General features: G+C 40.2%; 1 protein-coding gene across 7 annotated transcripts in view; it reads left to right on the top strand.

The window, feature by feature from the left end:
• The window catches only part of pacsin3 (protein kinase C and casein kinase substrate in neurons 3), a 67,914-nt gene that overhangs the window by 34,036 nt on the left and 16,677 nt on the right, over positions 1-17,201 (top strand). For 6 of the 7 annotated variants that reach the window (XM_062030503.1, XM_062030501.1, XM_062030500.1 and 3 more), the window contains 2 exons: positions 3,960-4,096; positions 16,513-16,682. In XM_062030503.1, the coding sequence (XP_061886487.1) occupies positions 3,960-4,096; positions 16,513-16,682 (307 nt within the window). The remainder of the gene's footprint in view (positions 1-3,959; positions 4,097-16,512; positions 16,683-17,201) is intronic. The other variant, XM_062030504.1, reaches the window with a different exon arrangement.

The raw sequence follows: 17,201 nt of genomic DNA, 5'->3' as shown, positions 1-17,201 counted from the left end.
TGGCGGGGCTCTCCCTTAGAGATAGGGTGAGAAGCTCTGCCATCCGGGAGGAGCTCAAAGTAAAGCCGCTCCTCATCCACATCGAGAGGAGCCAGTTGAGGTGGTTCGGGCATCTGGTCAGGATGCCACCCGAACGCCTCCCTAGGGAGGTGTTTAGGGCACGTCCGACCGGTAGGAGGCCACGGGGAAGACCCAGGACACGTTGGGAAGACTATCTCTCCCGGCTGGCCTGGAAACGCCTCGGGATCCCCCGGGAAGAGCTGGACGAAGTGGCTGGGGAGAGGGAAGTCTGGGTTTCCCTGCTTAGGCTGCTGCCCCCGCGATCCGACCCTGGATAAGCGGAAGAAGATGGATGGATGGATGGATGGACTTCCAACCTTATTGAAAATAACATATTCTTCATCTCAGTATATTAATAATGACTGAATTAATTAATTACATATTACAAAACTGTTGTATACACTAATTCACAGATATTTTATTATAAAAAGGTCAGTAAATGATGTATATAAATGTCGGATCATGTTTTGTTTAGTTATGTTCTGTTAGTTTTGGACTTCCTTAGTTGTTTTGTGCACTTCGGAGGTTTGTTTTAGTCACCATGGTTACTTATCATTTTCACCTGTTGCTCATCAGAGACTCTATTTAAGCCTGCCTTTTCCGGTCACTCGTCGTGGCTTCATTGTTTGCATTTGCAACAGTTACGTTGGCATTCTGGTTTTCGAACTCATGATTCCTGTGCTAAGTAAGTTTTTGCTTTAGCTTCTCGTGCGAACGGCACACTTTCCTTTTGTTTCGTTCCTGTCTGTTGTAATGTGTATGATTTATGAGAAATAAATCATCTCCTACCTGCACGCTTTCGTCCGGAGCCGTCAGTTTTGCGTCCCGGGAGAACGAACCGCAGCACCCCACCGTGACAAATGACTGAGCTACGTGACGTCATTTCTTGTGATGTCCTTCGGGGCATTTCTTGTCGGGGCAGGATTTGTTCCCAGGGATTCTAATAAAGAACCAACTCTTTTTCTTTACTATAGTGGTCTCGATAACGTGTACCGGTTCTCAAAAAGGGATTTGAGTCCGAGAACTCGGTTCTTTTCTTATCGAACAACCGGGAAAACCGGTTTCGAACATCATCCCTACCTAAACTTTATGTAAAGACCCAAAAATGGTTCCTATTAAGAGACACGCTTACGACGCAGAGTTTAAACTCAAGGCGATCAGTCACGCAGTAGAACACGGGAATAGAGCAGCAGCGAGAGAATTTAACATTAACGAATCAATGGTGCGGAAGTGGAGGAAGCAACATCATGACCTGCGCCAAGTAAAGAAGACTAAACAGAGTTTCCGAGGGAACAAAGTGAGATGGCTACAGTTGGAGGACAAACTCGAACAGTGGGTTGTTGAACAGAGAGCAGCAAGTAGAAGTGTCAGTACAATCACTATTTGTTTTGTTGACATTCCCTTTAGCGCAGCTCCATCTAATGGATGCATAACGTAACCCCAGCCTCTACTGTAGCGTCTATTCTATGCGCCTTATAATGCGGTGCGCCTTATATATGAACAAAGTTTTAAAATAGGCCAATCATTGACGGTGCGCCTTATAATCCGGTGCGCCTTATAGTGCGGAAAATACGGTATATATATATATATATATATATATATATATATATATATATATATATATATATATATATATATATGGTTTGTAAACACCTTCTCATTCACAAAACAACTGATGGTCCCAACCCCATTGATATAGCAAGAAATTCCACTAATTCTGATAAGGCACACCTGTGATGTGAAAACCATTTCAGGTGACTACCTCTTGAATCTCATCGAGAGAATGCCAAGAGTGTGCAAAGCAGTAATCGGAGCAAAGGGTGGCTATTTTGAAGAAACTAGAGTATAAAACATGTTTTCAGTATTTCACCTTTTTTTGTTAAGTACATTACTCCACATGTGTTCATTCATAGTTTCGATGCCTTAATTGACAATCTACAATGTAAATAGTCATGAAAATAACAACATTATATGAGAAGGTGTGTCCAAACTTTTGGCCTGTACTGTATATGTGTATGTATATATACAGTTGTGGTCAAATGTTTACATACACTTGTAAAGAACATAATGTCATAGCTGTCTTGAGTTTCCAATAATTTCGACAACTCTTATTTTTTTGTGATAGAGTGATTGAAGCACATACTTGTTTGTCACCAAAAACATTCATGAAGTTTGCTTCTTTTATGAATTTATTATGGGTCTACTGAAAATGTGACCAAATCTGCTGGGTCAAAAGTATACATACAGCAATGTTAATATTTGGTTACATGTCCCTTGGCAAGTTTCACTGCAATAAGGTGCTTTTAGTAGCAATCCACAAGCTTCTTTCATTGCAGACCTGCTTTTTGGTGGTTCTCGGTTGACTCTTGATCATCCTGACCAATTTTCTCTCTGAAGCAGGTGACAGCTTGCGATTTCTTCCTGATTGTGGCAGTGACAAAACCCTCCCATGCACTTTATACTTACGAACAATTGTCTGCACAGTTGCTCCTTAAGCTGCTTTGAAATGGCTCCAAGTGACTTTCCTGACTTGTTCAAGTCAATGATTAATTTTTTCAGATCTGTGCTGAGTTCCTTTGACTTTCCCATTGTCGCGTTTGTAACAGAGTCTAATGACTGCATCACATGGGCCCTATTTAAATGGGCTCAGAGAAGTCAACAGGTGTCGTCAATCATAATCACTCACATGAAGTTAAAAGGCCATGCCATGAAGCTAATTTGATTTGATTGTAAATTTTCTACATCACCAAAATTGATAATGTATGTTGCTATATGTATACTTTTGACCCAGCAGATTTGGTCACATTTTCAGTAGACCCATAATAAATTCACAAAAGAACTAAACTTCATGAATGTTTTTTGTGACAAACAAGTATGTGCTCCAATCACTCCATTACAAACAAATAAGAGTTGTAGAAATTATTGGAAACTCAAGACAGCCATGACATTATGTCCTTCACAAGTGTATGTAAACTTTTGACCACAACTGTATGTCTATAAACATATATATATATATATATATATATATATATATATATATATATATATATATATATATATATATATATATATATATATATATATATATATATATATATATATATATATATATATATATATATATATATATATATATATATATATATATATATATATATCAAATCATATTGTTGATGTAGATGCCCAAATGTATTTTAGAAAAGAGAAGTGTGTGATAGTTTTCTTGTTAGAAAAGAGAAACGTGTGATACTTTTTTTGTTGCCTTATTTGCATTTGACTTTATTACATGTTTGGATAGAATTTTATTAAACAAAACCAGTTTTCTTTTAAGTAATATAAAAATATATTAGAACTGTTTATTTTATGGAGGAATGTAGTTAATCATAGGATTGGCACCCAATGTTGCTAAAATACTGATTTTGTATTGAGAATCGTTTTGAATCGAGAATCAATTCTGAATCAAATCGATAACCCCAAGAATCGAATCGAATCAAATCATGCCCAAAGATTCACAACCCTACAAAGTAGTGTATAATTTTAATTTATATCTGTCAGACTACATATAGAAGAGTTAAAAACTACCACATGGCTGATGGGGAAAAGACACAGTCCAAGTGGAGACACGTAAATAAGATCGCCTTCAAAACGGCACATCCTGAAGAGATGGCCAGAAAGCGGTTTGAAGATGGTCTGTAAAACATAATCCATGCAAAATTTTGACCAAAGAACCATTACATGTTGTGTAGACCACAAGGAAGTGTTTTAAATGTAGAAACAAATCATAATATGACCCTTTCAATGTGGCTTCCTTCTGTGACATATAAAATAACTTATTTATTTCAATGTAAAGAAGAAGTAAAATAACTAAGAATCGTGTGTTTGTGTGTGTGTGCCTAAAGGAGTGGTCGCCAGAGTCAAGTCGCCCAATCAGCAGGAAGGAGCGAGAATCTGATGACAGTGTAGTCACCCTCACCAACATTGTCACGTCAGGCACAGTGAACGTCTCACCCAGCCCCATCATCCAAAATGCCACCAGGTAAAAGACACCACCTCGCCTATTGCATAGTTTCTTTTTTCGCTGATCATCCAAAGGACCTGCACTTCTCAGATTAGGGATAGTTATTTGGATTTATGCATAGAGATGCACGTTTGTGGGGTAAACTGAAACATGCATTCTGAAATTTAAGAATTCCTGGTACATACCCAGTTTTCTACCGGCATAGTCACTGCTCTTGTGTCTTTGGGCAAGACACTTCACACACCTCCCAGTGCCTCCCACACTGGAGTATGAATGTGAACTAATGTTCGGTGGTGGTCAGAGAGGCTGTTGGCACAAATTGGCAGCCACGTTTCCGTTAGTCTACCTCAGCGGAGCTGTGGCTACAAATTTTGCCTACTAATTATTAATGTGTGACTGTGGATTGAATGAATAATCGGTCTCACTGTAAAGCGCTTTGGATGTCTAGAAAGGCGCTATATAAAATGTAATCCAACACCGATGTGCAATGACATAAAATCTAGTGAAAGCAGCTTTTTTTTAATGCAGCACTTAATCAATCCAAGAGTGGGCAGGTGTACCTAATTTCAAGACTTGTTAATGTGTATACTGTTCATGACGTTTCTTTTTGACCTTGTCTGTGAAAAAATAAAAGGGGTGATGTTTGTCTTCAAGATATGTATTTAACAGTGTACATTTTCAAAAGATACATTTTGTTACTATTGGAGAAATGACGGGACGTGAAGGGCTACCATTGCCATCAGGTAATGCCTCCACAAATGAACAACTTGCCGACATGCATAGGAAGTAGGTTGTAAATGAGACTGTGAAGCAAAATTCACACCAAAACCTATCCAATAAATATTATCGAGACCAGAGGTCCCCAAACTAAGGCCCGCCAGCGTCCACTGTCTGGCCTACCGAACGTCCCAAATTTAAAAAAAAAAAGAATAACAAAAAAAATACATATATACATTTTTTTTTTTAATCTGTCCGGTCCAGCTGCTCAGGCAAATGGTATTGTTGATGTAGATGCCCATATCTGCAGTACAGATTTACTTTACAAAAGATAGGTGTGGAATACTTCTCTTGTTGCCTTATTTGCGTTTGACTTTATTAAATGATTGTATTAGTGTTTGGCGCAGCCGGACCGGAGCAGGAGGGGATAGAAAAAAACAAACAAAAAAACGGGGGAATTGTGATGACAAGACAACACACACACACTAAAAAAAATCTATATCTATCTATCTATCTATCTATCTATCTATCTATCTGTCTGTCTGTCTGTCTGTCTGTCTGTCTGTCTGTCTGTCTGTCTGTCTGTCTGTCTGTCTGTCTGTCTGTCTGTCTGTCTGTCTGTCTGTCTGTCTGTCTGTCTGTCTGTCTGTCTGTCTGTCTGTCTGTCTGTCTGTCTGTCTGTCTGTCTGTCTGTCTGTCTGTCTGTCTGTCTGTCTGTCTGTCTGTCTGTCTGTCTGTCTGTCTGTCTGTCTGTCTGTCTGTCTGTCTGTCTGTCTGTCTGTCTGTCTGTCTGTCTGTCTGTCTGTCTGTCTGTCTGTCTGTCTGTCTGTCTGTCTGTCTGTCTGTCTGTCTGTCTGTCTGTCTGTCTGTCTGTCTGTCTGTCTGTCTGTCTGTCTGTCTGTCTGTCTGTCTGTCTGTCTGTCTGTCTGTCTGTCTGTCTGTCTGTCTGTCTGTCTGTCTGTCTGTCTGTCTGTCTGTCTGTCTGTCTGTCTGTCTGTCTGTCTGTCTGTCTGTCTGTCTGTCTGTCTGTCTGTCTGTCTGTCTGTCTGTCTGTCTGTCTGTCTGTCTGTCTGTCTGTCTGTCTGTCTGTCTGTCTGTCTGTCTGTCTGTCTGTCTGTCTGTCTGTCTGTCTGTCTGTCTGTCTGTCTGTCTGTCTGTCTGTCTGTCTGTCTGTCTGTCTGTCTGTCTGTCTGTCTGTCTGTCTGTCTGTCTGTCTGTCTGTCTGTCTGTCTGTCTGTCTGTCTGTCTGTCTGTCTGTCTGTCTGTCTGTCTGTCTGTCTGTCTGTCTGTCTGTCTGTCTGTCTGTCTGTCTGTCTGTCTGTCTGTCTGTCTGTCTGTCTGTCTGTCTGTCTGTCTGTCTGTCTGTCTGTCTGTCTGTCTGTCTGTCTGTCTGTCTGTCTGTCTGTCTGTCTGTCTGTCTGTCTGTCTGTCTGTCTGTCTTTCATGGCTGTCTTGAGTTTCCAATAATTTCTACAACTCTTATTTTTTTGTGCTACAGTGATTGAAGCACATGAAGTTTGGTTCTATTATGAATGTATTATGGGTCTACTGAAAATGTGACCAAACCTGCTGGGTCAAAAGTATACATACAGCAATGTTAATATTTGCTTATATGTCCCTTGGCAAGTTTCACTGCAATAAGGTGCTTTTGGTAGCCATCCACAAGCTTCTGGTTGAATTTTTGACCACTCCTCTTGACAAAATTGGTGCAGTTCAGCTAAATTTGTTGGTTTCCTGACATGGACTTGTTTCTTCAGCATTGTCCACATGTTCTCAATGGGGTTTAAGTCAGGACTTTGGGAAGGCCATTCTAAAACCTTAATTCTAGCCTGATTTAGCCATTCCTTTACCACTTTTGATGTGTGTTTGGGGTCATTGTCCTGTTGGAACACCCAACTGCGCCCAAGACCCAACCTCCGGGCTGATGATTTTAGGTTGTCCTGAAGAATTTGGAGGTTATCCTCCTTTTTCATTGTCCTATTTACTCTCTGTAAAGCACCAGTTCCATTGGCAACAAAACAGGCCCAGAGCATAATACTACCACCACCATGCTTGTCGGTAGGGATGGTGTTCCTGGGATTAAAGGCCTTACCTTTTCTCCTCCAAACATATTGTTGGGTATTGTGGCCAAACAGCTAAATTTTTGTTTTATCTGACCTCAGAACTTTCCTCCAGAAGGTCCTATCTTTGTCCATTTGATCAGCAGCAAACTTTAGACGAGCCTTAAGGTGTCGCTTCTGGAGCAAGGGTTTTCCTTCTTGCATGGTAGCCTCTCAGTCCATGGCGATGCAAAACACGCTTGACTGTGGACACTGACACCTGTGTTCCAGCAGCTTCCAATTCATTGCAGACCTGCTTTTTGGTGGTTCTCTTGATCATCCTGACCAATTTTCTCTCAGCAGCAGGTGATAGATTGCGTTTTCTTCCTGATTGTGGCAGTGACAAAACTGTGCCATGCACTTTATACTTGCGAACAATTGTCTGCACAGTTGCTCTTGGGACCTTAAGCTGCTTTGAAATGGCTTCAAGTGACTTTCCTGACTTGTTCAAGTCAATGATTAGTTTTTTCAGATCTGTGCTGAGTTCCTTTGACTTTCCCATTGTCGCGTTTGTAACCGAGTCTAATGACTGCATCACATGAGCCCTATTTAAATGGGCTCAGAGAAGTCAACAGGTGTCATCAATCATAATCACTCACATGAAGTTAAGAGGCCATGCCATGAAGCTAATTTAATTTGATTGTAAATTTTCTACATCACCAAAATTGATCATGTATGTTGCTGTATGTATACTTTTGATCCAGCAGATTTGGTCACATTTTCAGTAGACCCATAATAAATTCATAAAAGAACCAAACTTCATGAATGTTTTTTTGTGATAAACAAGTGTGTGCTCCAAATCACTGTATCACAAAAAAATAAGAGTTGTAGAAATTATTGGAAAGTCAAGACAGTCATGACATTGTCCTTTGACCATGACTGTATGTATGTATGTATGTATTTATTTATTCATTCATTCATGTATATGTATGCACACACACACACACACTGTAGATGGCCAAATTATTTTAACCCAATGTGGCCCCCCATGTCAAAAATTTTTGGGACCCCTGATCTAGACCACATGGAAGTGTTTTTTAAATGTAGATTAGAATAATCATGTTTTCCCTTTAAGCAAGCTGGTGTTTAGAGTAATGATGCAATCTACTGTCCGGAGTAGCCCCACAGACAGCACCATTTGTTTGAGGGAGGGTGGGAACATATTTTTTTTTCATGGTAGTCCACATTTATCATTGGCGGGCCAGCACAAGTTGTCATGACATGGACTATGGCGGCGCAAATTACTGCGCGGATTGCTTTCCCGGAATGCAAACGAACTTGACTGGACATGGCTTGCAGGTAAAGACATAATTTATTTTAATACTAAAAAAAAGAACAAAAGGCGCGCACAAGGCGGAGATACAAACTTGGCTATGACAACTAAAACTATCACATGGACAGAAACTATAAACATAAAACAAACACTTACTGTGGCATGAGCGGAGCATGAAATTAATATCAGCATGAAAACTATGAACAGGCACGAATAATGAGAATGTCGCCAGGACGACCAACTGAAAATGACAGGCTTAAATAGTAGTGACATGATTGCTGACAGGTGTGTGAGACCGAACGTGAAAACAGGTGCAACTAATGGGTTGTCAAGGGAACAAAAACAAACAAGAGTGCACAAACAGGAACTAAAAAGAGTCCAAAAACCAAACAGAACCTAGCCCAGGGGTCGGCAACCTTTACCACTCAAAGAGCCATTTTGGCAAGTTTCACAAATTAAAGAAAATAATGGGAGCCACAAAAAAAAAAAAAAAATTTTAAATGAAAAACACCGCATACAAACCTTAAATTGCTTTGTGCTATGTTAACCAGGGGTCTCAGACACACGCACCGGCACGCACTTTAATATGTAAATTTGATATTAGGGGGCCCGCGAGTTTTGAATGAATGGCGCTTGATAGCGTCATGCTTGCCAATCCTCTCATTATTTCCGGGAGACTCCCGGTTATCAGGACGTGATGGCACTGCTTTTGGCGCCCTCTACAGTCTGCCCTAACAGTGTACCTGCTCGACCACATGTAGAATGCAGTTTCAGCTGGCGTACTAGGTCAGCAGCCACACAGCTTACACTGACGGTAGCCGTAAAAAAAAAATTCTAACACTGTTACGTTACAAATATGCGCCACACTTTGAACCTACACCAAAAAAGAATGACAAACAAATTTCTGGAGAACATCTGCACTGTAACACAACATAAACACAACACAACAAATACCCAGAATCCCATGCAGCACTGACTCTTCCGCTCAACCGACGCACGGAGGGGCCGGGGGGTTGATGTGTGTGTGTGTGTGGGGGGGGGGGGGGGGGGTTGGTGGTAGCGGGGTGTATAATCTAGACCGGAAGAGTTAGGGCTGCATGGGATTCTGGGTATTGGTTGTGTTGTGTTTATGTTGTGTTACGGTGGGATGTTCTCCAGAAATGTGTTTTTCATTCTTTTTTGCTGTGGGTTCACAGTGTGGCGCATATTTGTAACGTAACAGTGTTAAAGTTGTTTTATACGGCTACCGCCAGTGTAAGCTGTGTGGCTGATGAGTAAGTATGCTTTGCTGTCTCCTACGTGTGCAAGTAAAAGCTACATACAACATGTGGCCCGGCTGGCACGCTGTTTGTAAATGCTATAGAGGACAATTACTGCAGTGTATTCAGGGCACGCCCTTAATTTAGTAATCAAAGTGAAAATAGGATTATATTTGCCCTGGGAGTTAACTAGGAGAGGCACTGAGATCCAGAAGTCTCCTGGGAAAATTGGGGGGGTCGGCAAGTATGCAGCTGAGCCGCATCTGAGTGGTCAAAGAGCCGCATGCGGCTCCGGAGCAGCGGGTTGCCGACCCCTGACCTAGCCAAACAAAACATGATCAAAAGACATGACACAAGTAAATGGATGCATGGAAAACACCAAATCGATTAGCCTTATAACATCGTTAACTTAGCTAAAACAGGAATTTAATGCAAACGACTGATTGGCTGACATCAGGCCTGTATAGAATATGAATTGTAATTGTTTGTGAAACGGGTAAACTTTTTTGAAATTTGTGAACAATTTGCTTGTCAATTGGAAGAAGTAGAACGCGATCACAAACTTTGAAGAGGAGTATGGTATTGGTAAAGCCCTCCCTCTGTTAAATACCTTACTCCCAAATGTAACTTGGTTCTTCTGCAGTTTTGAGCAAATAAAGATCCCTGGCTCCTATATAAGGAAATACATTATATAAATAAAAGCAAGGTAAGTCTGGGTTTTTAGTTATAGAATGGCTTAAATCTTTATTCTCCTCTTATAGGCAATGGTAAAATATATTAATGGAATGCAGCAGTCCCCTTAAGGAGTTACTGTAACATTGTCTGCATAACACACACTCATTAGTTGTAAGGTGTGTGTGGGGGTGCATGTTCAAACTCTCCTTGCATTCCTCCCTCACCTTAAAATTGGCTTGCTGCCATATTGAAAAGATTCCAGCACTAGGCTGAGATATGTGCTCTTTTTTTCAGCTATTTCCTTTTGTATCTTGCCATGAAACAAAAGTCTGGGCTAATGTTGCAGGCTCATCTTTTGTCCAATAAGTGTGAGTTATTTAGCGTAGAAAGTGATCTAATGGAATCTAACATGGCTAGAAATGTATTTTCTGTTCATTTGACACATTCAAAATCTTTAGCGATCAATTAGTAGTACACTGAAACCTGTCGCCCCCGTTTTATGTCGAATGGGAAGTAGGGCCTTGCGGAGGACTGCTAGGAGTGCCCCGACTTTTTCACTTTCAATATAATACTGATATTAGAGCATTGAGTATTGCCTGAGACCAATATTAATCCGATATATCGGTTACAACCTTTTATTATTTGTTGTGTGGAATATTAGTAACTGTTTGATGAAGTAAGACTTGTGCTGTCTTTAAATTGAAGTACAGTCATAATTCGTTTTTGGTGCCATCTAGTGTTCACAATAGTTCATTAAATTAAGCTCATGATGCAGTACAGTAGGTTGAATGATGCGGACACATCTGTTAGTGGATCCTATCTAATATGAAAATTTGGATCTGTTAGTAATATCAAATAGATTTTTATTAAATTATTTGATACTTGTTTATATCGACAAGTGTTTTAGATTGCAATATTTTTCAATTAAGGACACTTATTACCAGTGTTGGGACTAACGCGTTACAAAGTTATTTTCGGCGGTAACTAGTAGTCTAACGCGTTATTTTTTATATTCAGTAACTCAGTTACCGTTACTACATGATGCGTTACTGCGTTATTTTACGTTATTTATTTATATAGTATCGGCTAGAAACTGAGAAGATCTGAGTGTGTTTTATTGCTGCGGTGTCGTCCTTCTGAATGTTCCTGTGTCACCAGGAAGTGGCGCGCAGCTTGCTCTGTGTGTGTGTGTGTGTGTGTGTGTGGGGGAGGGGGTTTCTTAACATGGAGATATTCTCACTACTTTTCTTTTGTCGAGCACAAAGAAAAGAACATTTTAGTTAAATGTAAGTTGTGTCTTGGATCAAAGATCTATCTACTGCCCAAAACAGCAATTCAAATCTGCTGAAACAGCTACAAAAGCAACATGCTTCGACAAAGCTAGTAAAGAGAGACACACAGCGGCTGGATTTTAATGTAGGCACTGCTAGCCAGAACAACATTGATAGAGCCATTGCAGCGTATGTGCTAGAAGACATGCAGGCTATTTCTACCGGGGGGTCGCCCGCTTTCAGGCAGCTGGACATAGTGGACAGTGAGGACATAAACATGGAAAGCAAGCTAAAGAAAACACTCCAAACTCTGCCTCTGCTCATCATTCAGCACTGAAGGTACACACTCTGTCAATTCTCTTATATTCTCTTTCATTCTAGACTTCTAGAGTGTTTGATTATCACATCACTGTAAATGTATAGACTATAAAGTTCACAAACATAAAGAGGGATCCTAGTGGGCCAGGCCAATCTTTTCTTTTCTCTAAACTAAAACTGGGGAAATGCGTAGAGTGTTCTGGGCTTCACTGAAGACATGATTTTATTTCACAATTCCTTGAGAGAAAAAAACGCCTGGTTAGGCGTGTGTATAGCAGTATGTGTGCTGTATATAGTGACATGACATATAACCATGTCATGTGTGCCTTCCTTGGGTGAAGCCAGGTTTACAACTATGTTGTGACATGTTGTTATTATGCAGTTTGTTACTTATGTATGTTATGTTGCACCTATTTAAAATAGCTTTGTCAATTTGTTCTGGCCCAAAATAAATTGGCCCTTTGAAACATATCTTTGTCTTTGTGTGTTGTATGTAGACCACATTGCTTAGCAGAGTTCAGTGATGCAAATGCCTGTCAAGTTGATCAACAGATTGTATTATTCTCCAGTGCAATAACAGTACTGAAAAGGAGGCTTAAAGGGCATTAATGGGAGCCTTAATTAAAAAAAAAAAGGAAGCAACTAAATAGTTACTTTTCACAGTAACGCATTACTTTTTGGTGTAAGTAACTGAGTTAGCAACTGAGTAAAGTAACTGTAACTAGTTACTGGTTTTCAGTAACTAACCCAGGGGTCGGCAACCTTTACCACTCAAAGAGCCATTTTGGCAAGTTTCACAAATTAAAGAAAGTAATGGGAGCCACAGAATTTTTTTTTTAAATTTAAAATGAAAAACACTGCATACAAAGCTTAAATGCTTTGTGCTATGTTAACCAGGGGTCTCCGACACACGCACCGGCACGCATGTTAATGTGGAAATTTGATGTTAGTGCAGCCCGCGAGTTTTGAATGAATGGCGCTTGATAGCGTCATACTTGCCATACCCTCTCATTTTTCCCGGGAGACTCCCGAATATCAGAGCGTGATGACACTGCATTTGGCGCCCTCTACAGTCTGCCCTAAGAGTGTACCTGCTTGACCACACGTAGAATGCAATTTCAGCTTGCTCACGTAAGTGACAGCAAGGCATACTACCTCAGCAGCCACACATCTTACACTGACGGTACCAATACCCAGAATCCCATGCAGCCCTAACTCTTCCGCTCAACCAACGCACGGAGGGGGGGGGGGGGGGGGTGATGTGTGGGGGGATTTGGTGGTAGCGGGGGTGTATAATGTAGACCGGAAGAGTTAGGGCTGCATGGGATTCTGGGTAATGGTTGTGTTGTGTTTATGTTGTGTTACGGTGGGATGTTCTCTAGAAATGTGTTTTTCATTCTTTTTTGGTGTGGGTTCACAGTGTGGCGCATATTTGTAACGTAACAATGTTAAAGTTGTTTGATACGGCTACCGTCAGTGTAAGCTGTGTGGCTGATGAGTAAGTATGCTTTGCTGTCTCCTGTGTGTGCAAGTAATAACAACATGCAACATGTGGCTGGACTGGCACGCTGTATGTAAATGCTATAGAGGACAATTACTGCAGTGCAATTAGGGCACGCCCTTTATTTAGTAATTAGAGTGTAAATAGGATTACTTTTTCCCTGGGAGTAATCTATGAGAGACACTGAGATCCATAAGTCTCCTGGGAAAATCGGGGGGGTCGGCATGTATGTAGCTGAGCCGCATCAGAGTGGTCAAGGAGCCGCGGGTTGCCGACCCCTGAACTAACCCAACACTGCTTATTACTAGAGGTGGAAATATTTGGGCACCTCACGATTTGATTACAAATCGGTTATTGATGCCTCTTTAATTTATGTATATTGATTCATTTTTACATTTCTTAGCATCTTTTCGTGTCGTCCTTGCCGGTTTCGGGTCCTAAATGTCTGTCAAAGTTTACCAACTTGTCGGAATACCTACTCACACTTCTTCTGTCCAGGTGAGATGCATGATTTACAATCTAGAATAAACTTACAGGGAGCAAGGAAGCAGCAAACCACTCGATGTAAACATAGGGACACATGGAAGTGATCACGACATCACTATAAATAGTTTGTCTGCGTTACCACTTCTACTAACAATATCACTAATACTTGGTTAATATTCAAGTAAAGAAAGGTAAATAGAGTATTGTTGGCGGTTTTTGAATGGTTATTTATTGGATATTATGGGTGAAATTGTGAAGCTCCCATTGGCTCCGCTGTAAGTGGACTTTTACGTCACGTTTATTTAATATTTAGAATGCATTAAAAAAAATCCATCCGTCAAGTCTTTCATAATGATTGTGAACGATAGGCAAAATTCCAAAAAAGAGTTCAGTTCCCCTATAAGGTTGCTTAAGTGTTTTATGGCTCGATAACCAGTGTTGAGAGTACTTACATTTTTTTTTGTTTAAAGTAGTAACGTAACATGTTGTGTATTCTTAAAGTAATTAGTTTGCCGTTACTATGTCAAAACGGTTTTCGTTAATTGTGTTCATTAATGTTAGGTTTATAGCCTCAAGCTTGTGCGGGGGGATAGATGCAGCTTCTTCTCGCCCACTGCAGTAAAGGCAACTGGCTGCTCAGTTTTAGGATAAGCTTCAGCCACCCAGCCGCTATACAAGGTTAGTCCGCATGGGCTACGGGTCGAGGCACTTTCAAGCCGAGCAGTAGCTCAACATTTGACACACCGAGCGAGCAATAGAGTGGAGTTATCGCTAGCTGCTGTGCTATGTCGCTAACCTAACTGAACAACATATACAGATGAGATTAGTAATAAAGTTGCGAGAGAGATATAGGTTCTCAGGCAAATTGGTGTATGTTTAAATGAAGCTATAGTCACTCACCAAGAGCCATCAGTAACCTAAGCATTGCATCACTTGGGAGTCGAGAAGTCGGCGCCAGAGTCGCCATATTCTTTTGACAAGTTTGTTGTGTTGCGTCATTCTGCGTCAGAATTGTTTTCATTTAATACCGGTATTAGGATTTTCTATGGGTTTAAGGTCCGGAGACTACCGGTAACTAAATCGCCAAGTTGTTAGTTGGCTTCCTAATGTTGTTTACGTGTTGACAATACAGTGGTACCTCAATTTAAGAACCCCTCTTTTTGCCAATGATTTACAAACTTTTACATCGAGCCAAATATGCCTCTCTGTGCAAACAATGTCTCTGTGTGCCAATGCTTCATTTATTTATTTTGTGTCCTGTTGGTAGCCATTTTATGCTTGCTCATATTGAAGAGCTTGACGAAGCGGGCTTTGTACCATAGGAAGTTTTTAATTGTGATGAAACTTGACTTTTCTGGAAAAAGATGCCAAAGGGTACTAATATCACAGCGGAGAAGTAGACGCTACCTCTCATTTAGCTGTGGCCCTTCCAAGAGCATCTTAATACTATTAAGTATAATACTGTATGCTGCCCAGCCCTAGCATGGTGTTGATGCTTCCCTACAGTCAGTGATGGGCAAGCTACTTGGAAAATGTAGTAAGCTAAGCTACAAGTTACTCTCCATTAAATGTAGCTAAGCTACAGGGGAAGCTATCCCCAGAGAATTGTAGAAAGCTACACTACAAGCTACACAGCAAAAGTAGCTTGCTACATCAAAGCTACATTTAACAACATTTCTATCTATGGCTCACATGTATAATATCATTGTTAATGTAACTGAGAGTGTACAAATGGCACACCCTTGTTATGTATTATCTCTACCAACAATAAAAAAAACAGCATCTATCTGTACCTTGAGAAAAAAAACAATGACGCGTGTGTTGTTTGGGAACTTTTCATTAACTCAACTCACCTTAAAGTGTGTTCCTAAATTTGTGGTTTTACGTCTTAGATGAAGAAAGCAGTTACGTTTTTGGTTTACAGAGTAAACAATCTAATCTGCGGGAGAGAATCCCTCTGCCATTTTGAAGTATGTTTATTTTTTTGAGTCAGTTTGAAGCGTCCTTCTGTCTCTGACTCACTCATTGACATGTGACATGAATGCTCTGTCTGTTATGATTTCACTTCCTAGTTTCGATGACCCGCCTTATCTTGTCCCTGATTGGCCAGTCTGTAATGTTTTGCCCTAATCGGCTTAGCCAATTTTGACTCATCATACGAACACCAACCAATCATCATGGACTTTCTACGTATGTATGGATGTTCTCATTCATCCAGGTCATTGTATTTTCTCTATATTTTTTTTGGCCAGGATTCACAGTCCATTTTCTTTCTTTGTAGCTAGTAGCTTTGATGTAAGATACATAGCTACATCGGTCTAAAAGTACCTAATCTACAAGAAAAGCTACACGTTAAAAAAGTAGCTAAGCTACTGGAAAATGTAGTTAAACTACATAGCTTAGCTACATGTAGCTTGTTACTGCCCATCATTGCCCAGAGGTTATACTTTTACAGTGCTGTTTGTGCTAATGTGTGAGTAATTTGATTTTAGTTTAGTTACATTTCATTTTAATACACAGTGGGCAACCTTTACTCTGAAGAATGTTTCATGATTATAATTTTTTTTTAATTCCCGGAAAGATTAAACCTATATCATATTTAATTACTGTCATTTCTAATGGAAATAAATGATTTCTTTTACCAAGTAATTCTCCAATCATGGAACGTTTTGTTTTATCTAGTTGCACTGTACATATTCACCATCCTTTTAATGTTGAATGTGTACAATATGTTGAACATCCATCCATCCATTTTCTACCGCTTATTCCCTTCGGGGTCACATGCAATGTCTAATCTAACTGCCTGTCTATCATCTTGGTCCTCTGCTCACTTAGGGTTGTGAAAGACTATTCATCAGACTGGTCCGATGAAGATAACCCAAAGAAGGTGGCAGCAAACGGTGTTGGAGAATTGGAGGCCAAAGAGGAGCAGGTAGAGGGTGTGCGAGTCCGAGCGCTCTATGATTACACGGGTCAGGAGGGGGATGAGCTCAGCTTCAAAGCAGGTATTAACCACAACTAATTATTCAAAAGGAGAGGCATCACAGCAGAGATTCATCTATTGTACCATTTGATTAGGGTCAACAAGATTGATTAGGGTCAAAATGATTGGTAATGATTTAGGAAATGCTGCTGATTTTGTTTAAAAAGACATGAACAGTCTATAGTGTTTACAGTAGGGTCATTTTACCAGAGGCATATTAACCACACAAAAAAAAAAAAATTCAATAAAGATAAAAAAAACTATTAGTTTTTGATTGAGTGAAGTAAATATTTGATCTTACAACCAGCAAGAATGTTGATCCCAACTGATGCCAGAGGCACGCTTCCTTCAACCTGCATCTGAGGTGTAGAATAACCAAGTAGCTGTCTTGTTAGTCTCATCAACTTGCACTCAACAGAGAAATTTGATAAAGTAAATGTTTAATAAATATGTGTTCAATAGTTAAAGTTAAGTTAAAGTACCAATGATTGTCACACGATGTTAGTTATGAAAAATTATGTGACTCCAGGAGTTCACTTCA

The sequence above is a fragment of the Entelurus aequoreus genome, linkage group LG02 (assembly GCF_033978785.1).
Source record: "Entelurus aequoreus isolate RoL-2023_Sb linkage group LG02, RoL_Eaeq_v1.1, whole genome shotgun sequence".
In the NCBI taxonomy this organism is placed as follows: domain Eukaryota; kingdom Metazoa; phylum Chordata; class Actinopteri; order Syngnathiformes; family Syngnathidae; genus Entelurus; species Entelurus aequoreus.
This window is presented reverse-complemented; position numbering and strand designations above follow the sequence as displayed.